Here is a 22665-nt window from a genome sequence, read left to right as displayed (position 1 = left end):
TGGAAGAGGGATCCCAGTAAGTCTTGGAAGAAGAGGATGGAGCTAAGGCTATTAAGGCCCAGGGGAGAAGACAAGTATCTCAGATGAAGTCACCCTGCAGCTAGAGACCTGGGAAGCACAGAACACTAAGTCCATGACTTCTTACTAGGTCAGAGTCAATAAGGACAGAGTCCAAAAGGGTACTGGGCACACACCACGAGCTGCCATATGTGATGCCCTCTGTTAGTTACCTGCTGCTGGAGATGAGTGGGAAAGAATAAAATCCCTGTCTTTGGATAAGATACTACAAATTCCTGAGGATTGGGAAGGAGAATTTAAAATGCCTGGAAACATGGAGAGGGAATCATTCATTCTAAAAGTTGTAAATAATACAATGGTTTTACAGATTTTACCAAGGATAAAGTTTTATTTCATTTCAAATATTTATCTATGGAATATACACAATACAAGTTTAACAAATAATTTAAACAACAGAGATTTTTAATGTCAATGTCCAGATTCCAGAAGGGCCCCCAGAAGAAAATGTCAACTTAAAGCAACAAGCAGTAGAATCCAAATAAATATTTTTGGAGTATAAACTATTCTTTGGTTCTCCTCTGCAAAGACTGCTTCACATTCACTTAATATGCTTTTTTAAAACTGCAAGAACACTTTTAGACTAAGCAGCATTTGGTAGTTGAGTCTTTAGCATCAGGTGAAGCCAAATTTAAATTTTGTTTCTGTCTCTTATTAGCTGTGTGACCTCTGAGGCACGGTGTTCTCCTCTATAAGTGGGGATAATAGTAGGGATTGCTGGAAGGATTAAATGAGATAATTCATGCAAAACTGTAAATCCAGGATACATAGTAAATATAAATAAATATAAATAAATATTACAATTATCACGGAAAAAATAAGAGCAACAACAAAATAAAGCATCAACAACGGTTATGTTCAGATTCCCCAAAGCATAACTTCATTGAGCTTGGAGAGTTGGAAGCAGAAACAAAGCCCTAATAACCTCATCTAATAGAAAAGATGTTCTGGCTGCTAAAACTACATTTCCCAGCAGGCCCTGGGCCTCAGTGTCTGGTTTTTCTCTCATTTCCGGGTATGTCACATGACTCCCCAGCTGCACCATGGCGGAAGCGGAGGAACAGGTAAAGGCTACAACTGCTGGGCAAGGGAAGGGAAATCGAAGGTGGAGTGCCGGACCTTGGGAAGGAGCGCGTGGAGGTGCGGGGCTGCTGGAGGGCCGGGCCGGGCAGGGCGGGCGGGCACCGAAAGGCCATTCGGGAGCAGAGACGCGGGTGGGATGCCTGTTCTTGGAGGGCACCTGGGAAAGCCACCGACACACCCCCGGCGTTTGCCCGCTGGCTCTTTTTTCGGCTCTGCTCCCGTGGCCTGTGCTCAGTGGCTTGAAGGCAGCCTGGGCCTCGACGGGGACTGACTGCCTAGGTAACTGAAGTTTAAATTCCTTTCCACTCGAAGTTGGACCGTGAGAGCGGTTTGCAGGAGGGCTGGGAGAAAGTAAATGATGTTTCGTTTCGCATCTATTGCATTTAGCTACAAAGCTAAGTCACTGTGGCGTACTGTGGCGTTTAAGTGCATCTGTTCTAGAGCAAAAATGACTAGGCTCCTGTGCTGGTTCTGTGTCTTAATATGTGACTTTAGGCTAGTTATTTAACTTTTAAATATACAATATTTAAAGTTAGAGATATAAGATAGAGATAATATAGTGCCTGTCTTTGGAAGGTGGTTTCAGTTGGAATGAATTGGTACACAAAGTTAAAGTGCTTAGTAAAAGTTGGGCATAGAGTTAGGAGAGGAGTTATTTGTTGCTGGCAGAATGTCAGATGGCAATGTCCAGTCAACGCATGGCAATGTGGCACCGGAGTTTAGGATAGAAATTAGTGATTGCGATAGTTGTATTCATACAGGCAATAGTGGCTGCCAGAGTAACATAAATAAGACAAAAAGAGCAGAGAAAGTCCGGGACCTGGGGAAATACCTTCACTTTCCATTTCCAGGGTCATTTTTAAAAAAATATATATTTTTATTGATTTCAGAGGGGAAGGGAGAGAGAGAGATAGAAACATCAATGAGAGAGAATCATTGATTGGCTGCCTCCTGCACGCCCCCTACTGGGGGAGGACGGAGCCCGCAACCTGGGCATGTGCCCTTGGCCGGAATCGAACCTGGGACCCTTTAGTCTGCAGGCCAACGCTCTGTCCACTGAGCCAAAACGGCGAGGGCTCCAGGGTCATTTTTAAGCTTAGCACTGCTTTTCCTCACAAATTAACAGGGCCACCAGTTTCCATAATTGCCTCTAAGAAGTGATTTGATGATAAACTGTTTAGTATCATAATAGCAGAAGCGTATCGAGTTTATAATTTGTACCACTGGCAACATACTTTACTTACATAATGAGAATCTGCCCTTTCTACACATTAATTAAGAAATAAGGTAGAAATTTTGTTTGGGTGGTCATTGCGATAAGAGTCTCTTACCACTGAAGCCTCCCTTTTCTGTTCTAGCAGTTCAAAGGAAAATGCTCTTTAAGCACGTGTAATTTCATGACACATTGTTGGGTTTGATGATAGTGGTGAGATTGGTTTTCTTTCTGTTCGCCTTTCATATTGAAATACAAATTTTTGGTGGTTTGATTTAAAAGCAAGAAAAAACGAAGCTCCTTATGTTCTTAGATATAGGGTAGCAGAAATGGAGACAGTTGTTCTTAGTATTTACTACTGTTTAGTGCAGGAGTTTGGCCAAGCTGTCTGATGGAGAAAGACATGCATAAAGTTAGTGATACAATAAGAATGCTTTGGATTTGTACAGCACTTTTCAATTGAAAGAATCCTTTCACATTCGCAGTTGGTCCTCAGAAAAGAATTCTGTGTGGTAGATGTTTATTCTGATGTATATGTCAGGACAGGCACCTCCCACTTCCAAACTTTCTGGTCCTTCTGATTGCACTCTGAGTGAAAGCCAGCGTCTTTGTAATAGCCTAGTTCAGGACCTTGCCCCAATTGCTCTGTCCCCATTTTCTGACCTAATTTTTCACTATTTTTCTTTCCCTTCTATCATTTTGCATCAGCTGTACTGGCTCTCTTACTGTTCCTTCAACAAACATGGCATGTTTCTACCTAAGGGCCTTTGTTCATGCTGTACCCTTTTTTGACCCGAGAGATCTACAGGGTTTTCTCCCTCATTCCTTTTGTCTTTTTCCAAGTGTTATCTTTTTTATTTTTCATTTTTATTGTCTCCTGAGAAGGGAGGGAGGGAGGGAGGGAGGGAGGGAGGAAGGGAAAGGGAGAGAGAGAGAGAGAGAGAGAGAGAGAGAGAGAGAGAGAGAGAGAGAGAGAGAGAGAGAGACATCGATCTGTTGCCTCCCATATGCCCTCTGACCAGGGATCAAACCAGCAACCCAGGTATTGCCCTGACCAGGAATCAACCAGTGACTTCTTGGTTCATGGGTCGACACTCAGCTGCTGTGCCATACGGGCCAGGCCCAAGTGTTCTCTGACCATTCTTTGCAACCTCTTTCCTGCATTATATTTTTCTTTGTGCTCGTCTATTTTTTCTGTATATTCTCTATGTTTCTATATTCATTTCAGTATATTCTCCCCATTAGGATGTAAGCTCCATGATGGCAAAGATTAGTTCACTGCTGTATGCCTGACACATAGAGTAGTGCCTGATATGCAATACGTATTAAAGGATTGAATTTTCCAGGTAAACAGTAGAAATCCAGACAACTTCAGTTACTTGCTCATACTTGTATCTATAATAAATCTCCAGTCGTCTAATTTCAAAGCTCATGATTAATAGCAGAAAGAAGCAAACATTCACAAATTGTCCTGTTTATTTTTTTAAAGAAAGCTAATAAATAATTGTACCTATATTTAATCTATAAATTGTCTTTTGTAGATTAAAAATAGTTATACTTTTCCCACTCTGCTTTTTTGTGCATTTCACATTTTACAGTAGGAAGCCATTAAAACTCAACTAAGATAGTAAGGCCTTTATTATACATGTTTTTGAGGGCTAAAAGGGTTCAAAAGTGGAGTTAAGTAAATTTGCTAATTGTTCTGTTTTGATACTCTGAACCTTTTAGAAAATCTTGACATAATTTTTCTCTTCTGAATGCTTTAAGCAGTGAGATGTGTTTTACAGTAACTGATGACAGGTTAGGGCAAAGGAAGCTTTTTTATTGTAAATGCACACAGCCCTCCATGATAAGGGAGACAAAACTAAACCTCTCCTCTTAACGTTTCTGAGCGTTGTATTCTTTGGTGATTGCTTGCCCTCCCCTTTAATTTTAGGAAGAACCAATATAGTAAGATCTCTACTGAGCGAGTTAACCAAACATAAAACAGTTCATAGACTCTCAAACTAAAAATCACTCTTTGGATATGAATAAACATTTTTAGGAGTTACTGGGATATCTTTGTTTATGCTGAGTATCGTAAAGGTAGTTCCCCCAAATCCCTACATATGTTATACAGGAAGAGCTAATACCCTGCCTTCTGCCTGGAAATCTTCTAAACAGCCGTTTTATCTAGCACCAAAATGATTTATAGTTGACCTTCATAATCACAGATGCCCTACAGTATTTGTCCATACCTCACTTATGAATAACATTCTGCTTGAAGTCTGGTTGTTTGTGTATTTGTCTTGTCTCTCCTCCAGATTGCTGAGTCTTCAAGAATAAAGGATTAGAGCTTACTCATGTCTGTAACTCTCACAGGGCGAGTGCTTTACAAGTACTAGGTCTTAATAAAATGTATAAATGAATTTATGAAGGGAGAATAGCCTTCTGAATTGAAAATGTCAAATTGTAAGTAAGGTCCAATAGAATTTGGATGGTTATTTTATCTTACTTGAAACTTTTGGAAGTTATAAATTTAAATGTGTTGTAGATTACTTTCCCTAGTAGACTCCTTACTCTGCCAGCTCCCCAGGCACCCTTTCATCTTTCCTACAGCGCGGAACCTCATCTGTTGAAATAGCTGATCAATCAGACCATCTACTTCTTAACCAATTAAGAGAGTTTCTTTTTTGACTACTCTGTCTATGTTTTAGAAATTAGGGAAATTCTATCCTATGGTAGAGCATTTACGTATTATCAGAGGCACATTCATGAGCTTGTATACTCCCATATGGTTGTGCCCCATGTGTAAAATAAAAAACAAGTCAGTAAATAATTGACTGCCTCAGTGTCCTTGTCTGTAAATTGGGGATTTTACTCTCTAGGACTCTTGTATGACAGAAAGCATTTTAAAGTGGCCAGATTAAAACGGTTGTGTTTTAAAGAGGGCAGTGAATTATCATCCAAACGTGGGCTTGTCTTAGGTATGCACGCTTCTCTTCTCTTACCGTTTGGCCAACACAAACTTAAAAAAGCAACTTTACTTATAAGTAAAGGAAAACAGAAGCCCCAAACAAGTTGCAAAAGTACAGTTTCAGAGAAATTTTTAGATGGCCCACTCTTTACTGTCATGTAACTAAAGTGTAGTCACAGTTTAGCTTAGCTGGGCATGCTCATTGCCTTATTAGTTTTTTCCCCCTCATATTTGTCTGGGTTGGTTGGCTGAAAGTCAGTGTCACCAGCTGGTTATTAGTAGCCCCCCCAGCAGCCACATTGCTACCCTGGAGAGGAACCCCTTGGCAGATCAGGCGCTTCCGGGTTTCAGGCAGCTCCCCATGCATGGCTGCCCAGTCACTGTTGCCCTGTTGTCTTCTAGAAGCTTGGTCCTCCTCATGTTTTTGTTACGAAATGCTTGTGATTCTAGGCTCTACTAATGCCCACTGAATCAGAATCTGTGAGGATAGAGTGTATTAAAGGGTATTGGCCAATCCCCCAACTGAGTTTAGATGATTCTGACGCAAAGTCAGATTTGGGATTGGGTCACTAAGTCACCAAGCTGAAGCAGGTGTCAAGGTACTTCTTCACTTGCAGAATGAGGTGAGTGCAGTAGCTAAGGCTAGTGGATTGAACACATTTGGTAACCTGAGTCTTCTTGCTCCTGCTAGCTCCCCAGATACTTTAAAATCTTTCCTGCTAAACCAGCCTAGTCCCTAGGCACCCCAAAACTTTTTGAAATTGAGACTTTGTGACACAAGGATATCAAATACATATCACACAAAAGACTCCCTCTTTCCTGTGCCTGTGTCAGACGTTGAGAGCTGTCACACCGTCTTTTCCATTAAGCTCTGCTGTGTCATACACATTGCTGGGAGGGAGTGTTTAATGTCTGATTTCCTGGGCCCTGGTCTTTGTTCTGTTTCTTCATCCTGTGGAGCTTGGAGTTGGCCTTCATCAAGTTCCAGCCTCCCATTTCTCTCCCAAATTCCCCTCACCACCCACAACCCACAGTGTGTAGGCCCTCAAAATACTGAGGACTTCACAACCGGGGAGGTCTTGGCTTCTCTCTCTCCTTCCGAGCTGACAGCCTTCCTTACCCTTCTGCCTCTGAGGCCAGCTGTGCTGAGTCTTCTCCCAGGTCTTGGGATTAGGGGTGAGGATAGTTTGAAAGCCTTTATTGGAAGGGTCATCAGAGAGCCGCAGTTTGCCGCTTCTTTCCTGGGCGGTTGCTAGGTGGTTAGCATTCCATTTGAATCTCTCTATCCTTGTTTGTTGCTGTCTTCCTCCAAGCCCCCTCTTGTAGCCATAAGCTAATAATTAAAGCATCTGGCTGGAGAAAAGGCACCTGTTACTGCTCAAAAGTGGAAAAGGAATATATAGAGGAGGGATCAGTTGCTTATTTTTTTTATCATCATCACCAGCAAATGGTGTTGAACTGTTCCTTTGGGTAGGATAATGAGAGACAAGAGGCATAAGTGTTTGGGCTTAGCTACAGTGTACCAGTATTTTAAAGGATAACTTAGGATAAGGCTGTTAATATTATGTGTGAGCTGAGGGTTATAGGAAGAAACAAAGGCACAGGAGCCCAGGTCTGGACCTTGTGTCTTTGGCTTAGTAGAGACAATTATGTGAAAGAGGTGAGACGCGGGTTGGGAAGAAAGGTTAGGATTTGGAAACAGCCAGTGCATTTCAAACTCAAAAAAAACACACAAAACAACAACAACACAAAGCAGTAATTGGCAACATGAAAATATAAACCACAAAGTTAGAATTCTTTTGTTGACTACCTACCTCCTGGAGGTACCCTTGTGGGTTTGCCTGAACCTGTGGAGCATGCTGGGAGTTGGAAGACTGCTAAGATGAGTGTAGAATTGGGCCAAGGGCCTTCTAAGCTGACGGAAGCACTTAGGTAAGACTCAGCGCAAACATCACAAGTTCAAGGCAGGCACGTGGCAATGGAAATGCGAGGGGTTGTCTTGATATAAGGGAATCAGAAGTTACAAAGTATTGATGGGTTAAGTGCATTCTGTCTTATGGGTATAGCTGCTCACCTCCAACTGTTAAATGGAAATGTAACATGATGCTATATGGAAATGGAGATCCTGGTGAACATATAGGCTGAGTTTTATGAAGTAGAGAAGATTTTTATGTGGAAGTCTTTTTAAAAAAATACATTTTTGTTGATTTCAGAGGGGAAGGGAGAGGGAGAGAGAGATAGAAACATCAATGATGAGAGAGAATTATTGATCAGCTGCCTCCTGCATGCCCCACCCTGGGGACCAAGTCTGCAACCCAGGCATGTGCCCTTGACCAGAATCGATCCCGAGACCCTTCAGTCCTCAGGCTGACGCTCTGTCCACTGAGCCAAACCAGCTAGGGCTGTGTGGAAGTCTCAAACACACTCTCCAGGCCGAACAAAACACCTGCGGGCCACCTTTTGTCACCTCTGGCATAGAGGCCTGAGCATGTGATATCTTGGTGAGAAGTCACCCAGTGTGGCTGGAGGGCCCTGGATTCGTGCAGCAGGGGAAGTGAGGTTCAAAGTCTATTTGGGGCCAGGTTGGGGTAGGCTTTGACTTCCTTGCTGAGGAATCTGAAATCTGAGTCCCAAGGATTCTTTGAGGAGAGTAGTGACTAGCCTGATGTGTGTTTTGAAAGGTATTCTGACGCAGTTGATGAATAGATTCGGGAGGAGGCATGTCAAGCTAGAGAGAGCATTAGGTTTAGATAGGTGATTGAGTTTAAGGGATTGGTCTGCAAAAGAAAGGTAAAGTGAAACAGTTGTTGAGTTTAGCTTTTCAGCCTTTTGCCCAGAATTTGTCTGGCTATGCATTTGTGTCACTGGGTAACTTCCAGCCCATCATTTTTGCTATAACCAGAACAGCACAATTTTTTTTATTGTGGTAAAATATACATACCATATTTACCACTTTAACCATTTTTAAATGTATGATGCAGTGCCATTAAGTACATTCACGTTGTTGTTCAGTCATCACCAGCATCCATCTCAACAACTTTTCATCACCTCACACTGAAACTCTGTACCCGTTAAATAATAACCCTTCATTACTCCCTCCCCCAGCCTTGCTAACCTCTATTTTACTGTCTCATAAAGGAGTAATCCTAGAATATTTGTCATTTTGTATCTGGCTTATTTTATTTAGAGAACAGCACAATTTTATAACTTACATTTTCATGATCTGACGTTAGGTTATTTGAAAGATAGGGTGTGTACTTAAAATTTTTTTGAAAACTGTCCCAGCCGGTTTGGCTCAGTGGATAGAGCGTCAGCCTGTGGACTGAAGGGTCCCGGGTTCGATTCTGGTCAAGGGCACATGCCCAGGTTGTGGGCTCGATCCCTAATAGGGAGCGTGCGGGATGCAGCCAATCAATGATTCTCTCTCATCATTGATGTTTCTGTCGTTCTCTCCTCTCCCTTCCTCTCTGAAGTCAATAAAAATATATTTAAAAGAAAATTTTTTGAAAACCGCTGATTTTCTAAATTGTAATCATTCTCAGGGTTCACCCTTGTTTCTTGGATCCCTCACTGGGGACATTCATGTCATTTCTTATTTGCCTGTCTCTAGAGCATTAAGCTTGGAGCTTGATGAATGAATGAAGCTAAGAAATAAGAGACCAGGCTAATTCTCAAAGTCACTCATGCATTGCTTTGGTAGGATTGTGGAAAAAATGTAATTTTTTGAGGCCAGAGCTGTGTTTGCGAGGTTTGTGCTGGTGCTTAGGAGAAGTCGGAGAGAAGACCTGGAGTAAATATTCTTGATGGATGCTGGCAGTCACAGGAAGTGCCTCTAACCCTACAGACTCAGGTTTCTGAGATCTGACTGCGTTCTGGTGGGGGTTAAGAGTGTAATCTGGTTTAGAGCTTTTGGGTTGAAATTGCTCAGTGGGGCCTTACGTCTCTGTTTTAATCAAGAATGTAAATGGGATATTTGCGCTTTCCCCCTTGTGCATATTTTAATGGAGTCCAAATAAGAAAAAAAAAATTCCTCCAGTTTGATGTAATTTTTCTGAAAAGAGTAGTCCAGTATTGTTGCAGAGTTGGGAAATAGGAACCTATGTCTGGTTCATTGGCACAGTTGTCAAACCTTATTTCGGCGAATGCTAACAAACGTAACACTCAGGGACTTTTAGAAGTTCAACCTCTAAACCTCAACGTTCGTACTGTAGGGGTAGTTAGGAAATTTTAAGATGCTACCTGTAAAGCATTTAGCATTATGGGAATATATATAATAGATGTTCAGTAAAGATGTCAGAATAGTGACTATTAATATTAAGTGAGGGTATGTTCAAAGGAGTGAAGGGTAAGGATGGTAAATGGACTAAAACCTGGCACTGGGGATGGTTAGCACAGAGGAAAAATAATTTAGAAGGGTAGGCATGATATGTATCATTAACTCTCTGGAGAACAGTCAGATAGTAGTAGAATAATTGGATTTTTTCTGAGCCTTATTGCTATTAAGAATAAAAAGTTACTGTGGAGAGACTGTAGCTCCAAATTAGAACTTCCTAATGTTTAGAATAATATTAAACTAAATGGGCTGCATGGGAATGTAAAGAAGCGTCTCATATTCTTCATGGTTAATGATGTAACTGCAACAACATTCTTAATTACAGGTAACTTTCACCCCATTTCACAGATGATTTTTGAGAGCAGAGGCTATATTGTCCACTAGACTGATCCGCAGGCAGCCTCCCAGCTGCCTGGTTCTTACTGATTTCCCATGAATGAACTTAAAGTGTTTTAAAACACCAGGTTTGCATTTATCCTGCTGTCCAATTTGCATTGAGTAATATGTGCATCTAACTTTTAAAAAAATGTTCATTCGTTTTGTTGAAAAAAAATATTGTTATGTCTAAAACAATATTATGTCCTTGCCTCAATTTTTTTGTTCTTTCTTTATCTCGTGGGTTGTTGTAAAATGCTTACATTCTGTGTCAGCATATTAGTTGTAGCCTTTTATTGCTATTGATATCTATAAGTACGTTAAGTAAATCTTCATTTTGCTGACCTCTTTGAGGATGCGTGGCATCAGCAGATTCTCTTTTTCAGCGGACAGGTGAGAGATTAGCAGGATCAAGTCAATTTTTTCCCTTTTTGCTTTGTTTTCCACAGAGCAGCAAGATTCATTGTCTAGCAAGAAGGAAACTGTGTTAAATGGCAGAATTTGTCTTCCAGTTAATGGTTTAAAGAGTGGATATAAATTATACAGCTTGTTTGCCCAGTGTCTGATAGGTACCACTCTAGGGGAATTCTTTTGTAAATGTTGTTTAAGCAAGACAATCATTTTGACTCAACCAGATTAATAGCATAATAATTAATAGCACAAGAGCTTTTCAGTATAAAAATTGGCTTGTAGATATTTTGAGATGGCAGTTTCCTCTTCCTTTCTGAGATCAGTAAGGCTGCTTTGCCAGAGCGATTTGCATTTTTAGCAAGGGAAAAGCCTTCCATTCACTCACCTGGCAATTTGTTATCCTCCTGACCACTTGAGGGAGGTCAGCAGGAACAGTGGGTTTGTGAGGCCCCAGAGTGAGTAACCATCTCAGTCCTGCAGGGTGTGGAGAAGTAGGAGGTCTGTGAGAGTTGGACCATGTGGAGGCCTTTAAATTGTATTTGCAGATACCTCCAAAAAAGGGCAGGCGGATATTGGTGGGGACATAGAACTCCTTTCCCTTGAAAATATTTTCTACTAGAGGCCCGTTGCAGGAAGATTCCTGCAAGAACAGGGCTTCCGGCGGGCTTCCCTACCTCCACTGCCACCTCTCCCGCCCCACCACGCTTTCCCTGCTGCCTCTGCCTCCCACCCCCCACCCCACACTTTTCCTCCTGCTGCCGCCGTCCCCCCACCCTCCGCACTTTCCCTCCCTCAGCCGCCGCCCCCCCGCACTTTCCCTCCTGCCGCCGCCTGGTGCTTTACCTTTCCTCCCGCCGTCTCTGCCTCCCACCCCACGCTTTCCCTCCCTCAACAGCCGCCACTCCCCTGTGCTTTCCCTCCCGCCACTGCTGCCCTGTGCTTTCCCTTCCGCTGCCGCCCTGCACTTTTCCGCCGCCCACCGCCACCACCGCCCGTGCTTTCCCTCCCGCAGCCGCCTTGCTTTCTGCTTTCCCTCCCTCTTCCTTCTATGCTGTCTTCAGTCTTCACTCCTCCCTCCCTCAGCATATGCAAATTAACTGCCATCTTTGTTGGGTTAATTTGCATACTCGCTCTGATTGGCTGTGGACTTAGCAAAGGTATGGTCAATTAGCATTTTTCTCTTTTATTAGTGTAGATTATTTTGTCATTATTCTGACCATTTTCCCCCTCTTTGCTTTGTAGGAAACCGTGTCTCTTGAAGAATCTACCGAAGAGTCTGAGGTAAGGTGGTGATTCAGGAGCCTGGGGATTTCTGGCTAACCAGGTTATCATGAACTTGTTCTGCATTGCTAATAAATACAGCCTACAAGGCTCGGGTGGTAAAGTAGGGCCATAGGTAATTGAGCCTTGGGGAAGAACAGGCCAGTTGGCTTTAAAAATTTTTAATGGATTAGTTTCAAAAACAAACAGGAAAAGGAACAAAAAGTTTTCTTCTAATCTTGAACAGTATTGTAACCTGAAGCATGTTGGCAGTGGGAAAATTGATGCAAAGTTTTACAAATGAATCTTGACATTTAAAAAACCTATTTCAAAAAATAACCACTGTAGGTTCTGCAATATTTATTCTTTTATCATTCTTTTAATAAATATCGTGTGCTCATTGGTATAATTTCTGAGTCATTGAAATTATAGTTTATTTTATAAAATCAAAAGGGAAGTAGTTACCTGAAAAGCTGCTGGGAGCTAAGTTGTATTAAAGATTTTTTTTTAAGGAGAAAAAAAAAGTGATATATAAGGAAGGCTTTTTGAGAAATTCCTTTTCAAGACTATGTAGAAGAAATAAGTTTAAGCATAACATAAATTAACTAGCTCATCAATTCTATAGATGGATTAATAATTATATTTTTTTCCTTTTTTTTAATCCTCACCCTAGGATATTTTTCCATTGATTTTATTTTTTTATTTTTTAGAGAGGGTGGGAGGGAGTGAGGGAGTGGAAAAGAGAGGGGATGGGGAGAGAGAAAGAGAAAGAGAAACATCTATATGAGAGAGACACATTAATCCTTATCGGGGTGAGGATCAAACCTGCAACCAAGGTACATGCCCTTGACCGGGAATTGACCCTTTGGTGCATGGGCTGACACTCTAACCACTGAGCAACACTAGCCAGGGCTGTTTTCTTCATTTTAATATTTCATTTAGCTCAGAGGAATATTAGGGGAAATGAGGCTGGATAAGGAAACTAGGGTGAGGTTCTGAAGTTCCTTATCTGTGAAGCCAGACAGTTTGGATTTGGTCTTATGGACACTGGGGAGCCAGCCAAAGCCTTGATTGTTGGTGGCAGGGATAGGGGCTGGTGACAGGTCAACTGGAAAGAGGGACCCATGACAGGAAGTTCTTAAAAGTCCTCATAAGAGATAGTAGGGAGGTAGGTAGGAGTCTGGCCTGGGCAGTAGCGGAAGACAAATAGGAAATGCTTCTCAGGTTCAGTCAACGGGAAGTATGTGAGAGATGAGTGCGATGGGGGAGTCAAGAAGATTACACCGTTATAGGAAAAGGAGTAAACTCCACTTTTAGGCAGTTAAAGGAAAAATACATTCTAAGCCTAAAGATTGATACCTCTATATTCAGATAATTTTTTCCTCTAGAGTGGTACTTTTTAATCCACTGGCGAATCCTTTTATAATGGACTAGAGGCCTGGTGCACAAATTTGTGCACGGATGGGGCCCCTTGGCATGGCCTGTGGGGATTGGGCCTTACACCGGCAGTCCAATGCCCCTGCCGCTCCTGCCTGCCACTCCCGCTCATCCCGGCCCCGCTGTGCCTGCCGCAGGCTCGCGCCCAGTTAGTCCTGATCGGGAGAGGCTTGCACTGCTGTAGCAGCGGCACTCGCCAGCTGTGAGCCCTGTGTCTGGGGCCCATCCCAAGGGGGTTGGGGGGTGGGGACTGGGACGCGATCAGCCCTCCGGGCAGGCAGTGGGACACCCTTACCGGCCTGGCATCTGGATCCGTCCCACTGACGTTTGCGCCAGTTGTCTGGAGCCACCTGGCGGCCGCTTTTTTATCGTTTCTTCCTAGCAGAGCGTTGAGGGAGGGGAAGTGGCCATGGTGCCCGAGGCTGACTTCCAGGAGGCCAGTGGTGCTGTTGGGATCATGCCGGCGGCGCCGGTTCATTGGTGCCTGGGCCCTTCTCCCGAGATTGGACCTGTAGGACTACTGAGGGAGTGAGTGGCTGCTGCCAGGCTGGTGGGCTGCCGAGACCGGCCAGTCAGCTGAGTGGCACTCCCGCTGTGGGAGCACACTGACCACCAGGGGCAGCTCCTGCATTGAGGGTCTGCTCCCTGGTGGTCAGTGTGTGTCATAGCGACCGGTCGACTGGTCATTTGGTCGTTCGATTGTTCGGTTGCTTAGGCTTTATATATATAGACTAGAGGCCCGGTGCAGGCCCGGTGCATTAAATTCATGCACGGGGGCGGCGGGAGGTCCTCAGCCCGACCTGTACCCTCTCCAGTCTGGGAGCCCTCGGGGGGATGTCAACTGTCAGTTTAGGCCCGATCCCACAGGGATCGGGCCTAAACTGGCAGTTGGACATCCTTCTTACAATCCGGGACCTCTGGCTCCTAACCGCTCACCTGCCTGCCTGCCCTAACCACTCTGCCTGCCTGCCTGATCCCCCTAACTGCCCTCCCCTGCCAGCCTGGTCGCCCCTATTAACTTTTTTTTTAAAAAATCTTATCCCCTACACACATAATTGTATTTGACTTCTTTATTGGCTTCTCCCTGTCACACAATTTTTCTCTCTCCTTTATGTAACACTTTTTCCTACTGACGCATCATTTATAAACTTTTCTTTCCTCCTTATTTCCTACTTCTGTTCCATCATCCTTCTTCCCATCTTTCTCCTACCCTCCCTCCCCACATTCTTTCTTTCCTTTATCTTTACCCCTGCCCTCCTTCCCCTTTTCCTTCCTTCCCACCTTAATTTTTTCTTCACTTCCTCCCTCTGACCTGCTTTGCTCCCTCCCCCATTTCTTCCTTCTTCCCATTCTCCTTTTAAGCTCTACCTGCTCCCCTTTAAAACTTTTCTTCCCTCCCTCTTTCTCTCTCATCCTACCTTTCCCATACATTCTTCTCTACTTACTTCCACTGTTTTAATATCTATCTATCTACCTGCCTAATTAGTCACTATTATTTATCTTTTTTCTTTTCTGACTCCTTTTAAAATCTGTCCCTAGTACACAACTGTACTTGATTTTCATTATAGCTCCTACAGTTCACTCATACATCCTCTTTTCTTCTTTAACTCTGCTCTCTACTGACTCCTTTATAAAGTTCTTTCCTCCCTCCTTTCTTTCTTAAAGCTTCTGTTGTGGGGGGGCGGGGGGGCGTTAACCCCCAGCCCAGGGCTCAGCCCCGGCAGGTGTTCACCACCCCTCCTTACCCAGCCTCCCAGCCGCTGTCCTGCTCCCATTCCCTGCCCGGGATGCCCGGCCCAGCGAGGGTGGCCGTGGCCTGCGTGGCCCGGGCGCTGCTGCCGCGAAGCAGGAGTGCCTCTGCCCAGAAGGCCTCAGATCGACCTCCACTCCATCCCGGACCCGTAGGTGCCTCCCAGCCAACGGCCGTCACTGCCCTCCTCCCGTGTCTGGGCAGGGCTCCCCACCACCTGCACTCCGCCCCTCGCTGGGCACACCTGCTCCGCCCCTCGTGGTCACCACCCCTTTCCGCATGCAGTTTCCTTTCCCTCCTATTGTATCCTATCCTACTCCGGGCCTTGCAGCTGCCTGAGCAGAGGGCGGGGACACAGCCTGCTGATCCGGTCGTGACCAGTGATGCTGTAACGGACAAATTTGCATATTCCTCTATTATTAGATTAGATGTGTTCGGGCTGAAACAAATAATATGCTTTTATATTAAACTGGAGGCCCAGTGCACGAAATCATGCACGGGGGGGTGGGGTGTCCCTCAGCCCAGCCTGCACCCTCTCCAATCTGGGATCCCTCTCATAATCCAGGACTGCTGGCTCCCAACTGCTCACCTGCCTGCCTTCCTGATTGCCTCTAACCGCTTCTGCCTGCCAGCCTGATCACCCCCTAACCACTCCCCTGCCAGCCTGATTGATGCCTAACTGCTCCCCTGCCAGCCTGATTGCCCCTAACTGCCCTCCCCTGCAGGCCTGGTCACCCCTAACTGCCCTCCCCTGCAGGCCTGGTCCCTCCCAACTGCCCTCCCTTGCTGGCCATCTTGTGGCAGCCATCTTGTGTCCACATGGGGGCAGCCATCTTGTGTGTTGGAGTGACGGTCAATTTGCATATTACTCTTTTATTAGATAGGATAGAGTTTTAAATAAAAGCAAGTGAGCACACTAATATCTGGGGTTTTATAATCCTTCATGTTATTACTTATAGAGGAAAGTTCTGAGCTCTCTTTGGAGCAAACAAAGATGATGTAGTAGAAAGACCAGTAACAGTGTTGGTAATCTATTTTGGTAATGAACAACATTTCAAAAAGAAACACATTTAGTATAGGAAACAGTGCTTGGCATTTTGGTAAGCTCTTTATGTATATTAATTAGCCTGGTGACGTGGCCATGATTATTGCTTCTGTTTTGCTGGTGAAGAAATAGTGTTTAGTTAACTTGCCCATGGTCACTGGACTGGTAAAATGAATTTGAACCTAGCAATCTGACTTTAAACCCTGCTCTTCTAACTTCTTGTTCAACTACTGCCTCCAACTTCATTGTGCTCTCTCTAATTTTATGCCAGACTCTTCCTCTGTGTATCTTTGTATAAGTGGACAGGGTTAAAAAAAAAACAGCTTCCTTTGAACTCCTGCCTATGTATAAGATGATATTTTGGGTGTTGTTACAGAGTTTGACTTACTCAACTAGTAGGAAAAGATAACAATTTCAGAATCTTTGAACTTTGCTTTCTTTTATGGAGAAGAGATAATTGTCTAGCTAATTTATATATAACATTAATAATTTTATTAAAGTTCCTGTTTTACCATAAAATAAAGTTATTTATTTAGAAAATAATGATTATAAACATATTTAAAATAGTTAATTAGAAAATGGTGTTCATTACAACTTTGTTTATAATATAAAAATTTGGAACAGGCTAAATATCCAGAAATAAGGAGTTACACTATCTTTTTAATTGAAAAAAGCTTTTTACAAAAATGCTTTTTAGAGCAGGGGCTGGCAAGCTTTTTCTATAAAGGTCAAGAGGATATTGTGTAGGTTTATAAACATACCTATAATAAAAGCCTAGGTGGCCCTCACCCGCGCCGTTGACACAAGATGGCTGCCACAAAGATGGCTGCCACAAAATGGCCACAACAAGATGGCCACATGCACAGTGGAGGCGGGGCTCAGCAGCCGCTCCACACAGTGAGGTCTGGGGGTCCCGTGGCTCTGTGCAACACGGAGGTGGCCGGTCCCGGTGGAGGAGGCGGGTCGCAGCAGGGGAGGGCAGTTGTGGGCAATCGGGCTGGCAGGGGAGGGCACTTGTGGGAAATCGGGCCGGCAGGGGAAGGTAGTTGGGGGCGATCAGGCTGGCAGGGGAATGGTTAGGGGACGATCAGGCTGGCAGGCAGAAGCGCTTAGGGGCAATCAGGCAGGCAGGCAGGCGAGCGGTTAGGAGCCAGCGGTCCCAGATTGTGAGAGGGATGTCCGACTGCCGGTTTAGGACAGTAGGATATCCCCTGAGGGGTCCCAGATTGGAGAGGGTGCAGGCTGGGCTGAGGGACGCCCCTCTCCCCCACCCATGCACAAATTTTGTGCACTGGGCCACTAGTAAAAATATAAAAATCCACTGGAAGGCTGTACTAAAATGGGCATTTGTCTGGATTTGACTGTGGCTGTAATTTTCTGATTCCTGATTTAGAATGTAATCTAATCTAGCTTCTTTCCACCCTCCAAAATTCACATGTAAGCTTAGAAAAAATGGCTATAAGACGACATTATTACTGGGTTTTGTGATTCTTATTTTATTTACTCTCATTATCTGCATTTGTTTTCTAAATTTTCCATAACAAATATGCATTGCTTATATACTTAGCAAAACAATTCAATTATTATTTTTAACAAAACACAATATTCTCTGTATGTTTTATAGTAGTATTTTGTGTTGATGTTACAGAACTTTTGGGTTGCAGAGCTATGGAACCCAGACTGAAACCACATGTCCTTTCTTCTCCACCTCAACTTCTAACAAGGGATTTAGGGAAAAGGTTTGGTTTATTTCTTAGCCTCTTTAGTTTATCCAAGATTTTAAATAAGCCAGAATTGTTTTTACTCTAGTATACTACATTTTTTATTGAGATTTTAATAAAAGTTTTTTATTTTGAGATAATTGTAGATTCATATGCTGTTGTAAGAAAACATGCAGAAAGATTCTGTATACCCTTCCCCCAGTTCCCAAAGGGTAACATCTTGCATATTTCTAGTACATCAAAACTAGTAAGTTGATATTAATATAATCTACAAACTTATTCTTATCTCACCAGTTTTATATCCATTAATTTGTGTGTGTGTGTGTGTGTTTAGTTCTGTGCACTTTCATCACATGTGAAGATTCATGTGACTTCCACTGCCGGAAAACAGTTCATCATCACATTTTCTGCTACCCTTTATAGTCACGGACACACTGTCCCCCACATTCATCCCATGGCAACCATTAATCTGTTCTCCATCTTTATAATTTTGAATGCATTACTTCTTAATGGTTGCTCTGGGTATTAAAACATCTATCTATAATAATAAAAATGTAATATGCTAATTAGATCAGACAGCTGAACGACCTTCCGGATGTCCTTCCAGACAAAGCTGGGGCTGCGAGGGCCGAGCCCCTTGCACGAATATTTCTGCATCAGGCCTCTGGTATATATATAAAAGCCAAGCGACCGGAATGGCTGGAATGACCAGTCGCTATGATGGGCACTGCGGCCAGCCAACTGGCCCAATTGGGGGTGGGGCCGGCCGGCAAACCTCCTGTGGCCCCTCCCCCTGGCTGGCCCTGTCCCTGATAGCCACCCACCCCAATTGGGGCTGGGGCCAGCCAGCCAACCTCCCACAGCCACGCCCCCTGGCTAGTCCTGCTCCGATCAGCTGCAGTCAGGGCGGGCCAGCCCAGCCCCACCGGTGCAGGAATTTGTGCACTGGGCCTCTAGTACAGGGGTCCTCAAACTTTTTAAACAGGGGGCTAGTTCACTGTCCCTCAGACCGTTGGAGGGCCGGACTATAGTTTAAAAAAAACTATGAACAAATTCCTATGCACACTGCACATATCTTACTTTGAAGTAAAAAAACAAAACGGCAAAAACACCCGCATGTGGCCCGCGGGCCGTAGTTTGAGGACGCCTGCTCTACTATATACATAATTTATCAGAGTGTTTGGTACCCATGATATTTTACCACTTCTTATCAAGTATAAAAACTTTACTTCCATGTATGTCCCTTTACCCTCCCCATGTTTTAAACATAGTTGTCTTAAATATTTACTTAACATTCATTGAGCACATCATTTGGTAATAAACATTTTACTTCACCTACGAAATATGATTTAAGAAACTCATGGAAAGGATAGTTTACTATATGTACCCCTTTTCACCCATTCTTATATTCTTTGTGAAGTTCTAAGTCTTCTTTTGTTATCTATCTTTTGTTCCTTTCTGTTTAGAAAACTTTAGCCATTCTTTTAGGAAAAGGTTTGCAAGCCACAAATTCTCTTAGTTTTTGTTCATCAGAGAACATTTTTATTTCCTTTTCATTTTTGAGGGATATTTTCACCAGATACAGCATTTGCAATTGATAGTTCTTTTCTTTCAGATTCTGAGAAATGCTGTGCTACTTCCTTTTGGCCTCTTATTTCAAATGAGAAATGCATTGTCATTTGAGTTGGTGCTCCTTCATAAGTAATGTGTCACATTTCCCTGGCTGCTTTTGTGTGTGTGTGTGTGTGTGTGTGTGTGTGAGTTTAATCCTCCCCCGAGGATTTTTTCCCATTGATTTCTAGAGAGAGTGGAAGGGAGGGAGAAGAGGGAGAGAGAAACATCATGTGAGAGTGACACCTAAACTGTTTTCCTCTTGCACATGCCCCCATAGAAGCGGGACCTGCAACTAAGGTATGTGCCCTTGAGCAGAAATTGAACCTGCAACCCTTCAGTTAGTGGGTTGATGCTCTAACCACTTACCTAAACCAGCCAGGGCTGTGTATATGTTTTTACTTTAGTTTTCAGAAGTTTAATTATAATATCTCTTGGTGTGGATTTCTTTGATTTGTCTTTTTGGGGGGTTTGCTCAGCTTCTTGAATCTGTAGGGTTATGTCCATCACCAAATTTGGAGAGTTTTCAGCCATTATTTCTTTGTTTGCATAAATTTTCAGTTCTACTCTTTCTTCTCCTGCTGGGACTTTTAATATAAATTTAGTTCTTTTGTTATTGTTCCACAGATCCCTGAAGCTCTGTTAATTTTTTTCAGTCACTTTCTATTGTTCAGATTTGGTAAATTCTATTGATTCTCAAGTTCATTGGTTCTGTCCTCTGTCATCTCCACTCTGCTATTGAGCCCATCCAATCGTTATTTCTTTTGGTTATTATACTTTCCAGTTATAAATTTTTCATTTTTAGTAACTTTTATTTCTTTGTGGAGATATTCTAGTGCGTCACTTATTTCAAGGATATTTATGATTGCTTGTTGAAACACTTTTATGATGGCTGCTTTAAAATCCTTGCCAGGTAATTCTAATATCTGATTCATTCTTGTGCACTTTATTTATTTATTTATTTATTTATTTATTTATTTATTTTTAAATATATTTTATTGATTTTTTACAGAGAGGAAGGGAGAGGGATAGAGAGTTAGAAACATCGATGGGAGAGAAACATCCATCAGCTGCCTCCTGCACACCTCCTACTGGGGATGTGCCCACAACCAAGGTACATGCCCTTGACCGGAATCGATCTGGGACCTTTCAGTCCACAGACCAATGCTCTATCCACTGACCAAACCCGTTAGGGCATTCTTGTGCATTTTAAAGGAAAACAATATTTAAGTAATGAAAAATCATCACTTACTTCAATTTTTCAGGTCCACTTACTATGTGCTATGTATGGGTTGTGCTGAGTGCTTTATATGGATTATCTCATCTTACCTAATAATAGACAAACATGTAAATTGACCGTACCTCCGCTACGCCCACAGCCAATCAGAGTAAGTATGCAAATTAGAAGGCCAAAGATGGTGGCCACCCAGCTGTGAAGATGGCAGACTCCAGCCAGAGTCTGCAGCAAATATGAAGACGGCAGTCTGCAGTGAAGATGGCAGACTCTGGCTGGAGCGAAGGTCTGGGTCCCGGGTGCCGGAGGAAAACCAGTGCTGGAAGCCAAGGGAAGGAAGGCCTATTGCACGAATCTCTTTGTGCAACAGGCCTCTAGTTTAATATAAACCATAACTTATCTGGTACTATATAAGGCAGGAGAGGCTATCTATGCTGCAGTAACAAAAAGTTCCAAAATTGTAGTGGTTTAACATATCATCGATTTATTTCTGAGTAGATTCAGTGGTGCAGGGAGAGGAAATTGTGGTATCAATAATACAGAAATGTCATCATTTTCCGTAGGGTGTTTCCTGTTTATGTATGGACCAGTGTGCTGTGGAATATTTGGTCATACAGCTGGAAACTGAAGCAGCTCTGTTTCATGGAGATATGTACTTTTTAAAGCCCTGCTTACTTTGAATAGGTTCTTGGTATATTATTATTTAGAAGTATATTTCACGTTTTCTTAAAAGAGTTTAATATGTTGTACAAAGAAGTTTGCAGTAGAAGCATCAAATGTTAGCCTAACATTTCAAGATTGAACTTGTGCAGCAAAGAGAAGAATAACTAGGGAAAAACCATTAGGCTAAGGAGGGGTGGCAAGGAAGTAGGGGAGTGTACTTAATGGAAATCAATTTGTAATAAGGTCTGCTATGTACCAGGTATGGGTTCCAGGAACTTTTTGTTATTTGTGAAAGCAACTGAATAGTTAAACTAAGGACTATTCTGTTTACAGTGTGTTCCTTTGTAACAAAGATTGCATATAAATTATATCACCCCTTGCCTGAGCCATGGCATGTAATGACAGACAGTTAATTAGTGCCACCTCTGTCTTTACAACTTTTGTTATCATTATTAACAAACATACTCCCTAAATAGATGTCCATTCAGATCTGGCTTAATTCTTGCAAATATCACAATTAGGAAGCCTTGAACATGTTACACATATTAACTGTGGACTGACAAATAGCTACTTAAAATAACCAACATGCAATTTTTGTTGAATGAGAAACTAATATTAAAATAAAATGCAACTTCTAGATGTATCAGCCACATGGAGAGTTCTTTTTCAGATTTGTTAAAATAAAAATCAGTCATGAGAAATCAGGAGATAGATTTTTTTAAAGTCAGGAAATGCATCACACAAAAATTATTTATTTATTTTACCTGAGTAGAACATTGTGAATAATTTATTGAAATATAAATTGATTCTTTACATGTATTAATTATAATAAACAAATTTATAGTAACTAAAATGGTAATGTGCCTTGTTATGAGATTGATTGCTGAGAAAAATGAAGCATGGGATTATAATAGATCCTTCCAAATTGCCTTTGAATTTAAAATTTGCTCTTTCATTTAATGAGCTATTAATATTAACAGGTTCTGCTGACTATTGCATCATTCATTCAGGCATGGATAAACATTCCCTTTGAAGCATATATTATAAAAATTATATGTTTGGAAACTTAGTGGAAACTTTCTGGATGCAAATACAGATTGTTAACCTATATTTCTGCCACTTGTTAGAGATCGGAAAGATAAACATGACTCTAGCGTAGTATATCTTTGAACAGAATTTATAATTTCACTACCTAGGAGAAAAATTATTTTAGGCAGTCCAAGATAGACTGATTGATCATTGTATTCACTTAGCAAATATTTATTGAGTACTTTTGTTTTCTGGGTGCTAACATACACTAGTATTTGATGAAGGAGGGAGACAATAAGCAAAAACATATACTACCTGTATCCCCCGCAAGCTGTTGTCCCAGTGCTGGAGCTGAAAGTGAGTAGTATATCAGGTGGTAATAAACATTGAAGATAAAAAAGATAACATTGGGTAAGAGGACAGTGGCATGGACTGAGGTGTTGATTTTTCTTGGTCAGGAAAGGCCTCT

General features: G+C 42.5%; 1 protein-coding gene across 1 annotated transcript in view; it reads left to right on the top strand.

Moving 5' to 3' along the window:
* Window positions 1-1094: 1094 nt before the first annotated feature.
* The window catches only part of VPS41 (VPS41 subunit of HOPS complex), a 141502-nt gene continuing 119931 nt past the window's right edge, over window positions 1095-22665 (top strand). The window contains exons 1-2 of the mRNA XM_079786062.1: window positions 1095-1139; window positions 11689-11727. Of these exons, the coding sequence (XP_079642188.1) occupies window positions 1119-1139; window positions 11689-11727 (60 nt within the window). The 5' untranslated portion in view covers window positions 1095-1118. The remainder of the gene's footprint in view (window positions 1140-11688; window positions 11728-22665) is intronic.

Source organism: Cnephaeus nilssonii (assembly GCF_951640355.1).
Source record: "Cnephaeus nilssonii genome assembly, chromosome: 12".
Lineage (NCBI taxonomy): Eukaryota > Metazoa > Chordata > Mammalia > Chiroptera > Vespertilionidae > Cnephaeus > Cnephaeus nilssonii.
This window is presented reverse-complemented; position numbering and strand designations above follow the sequence as displayed.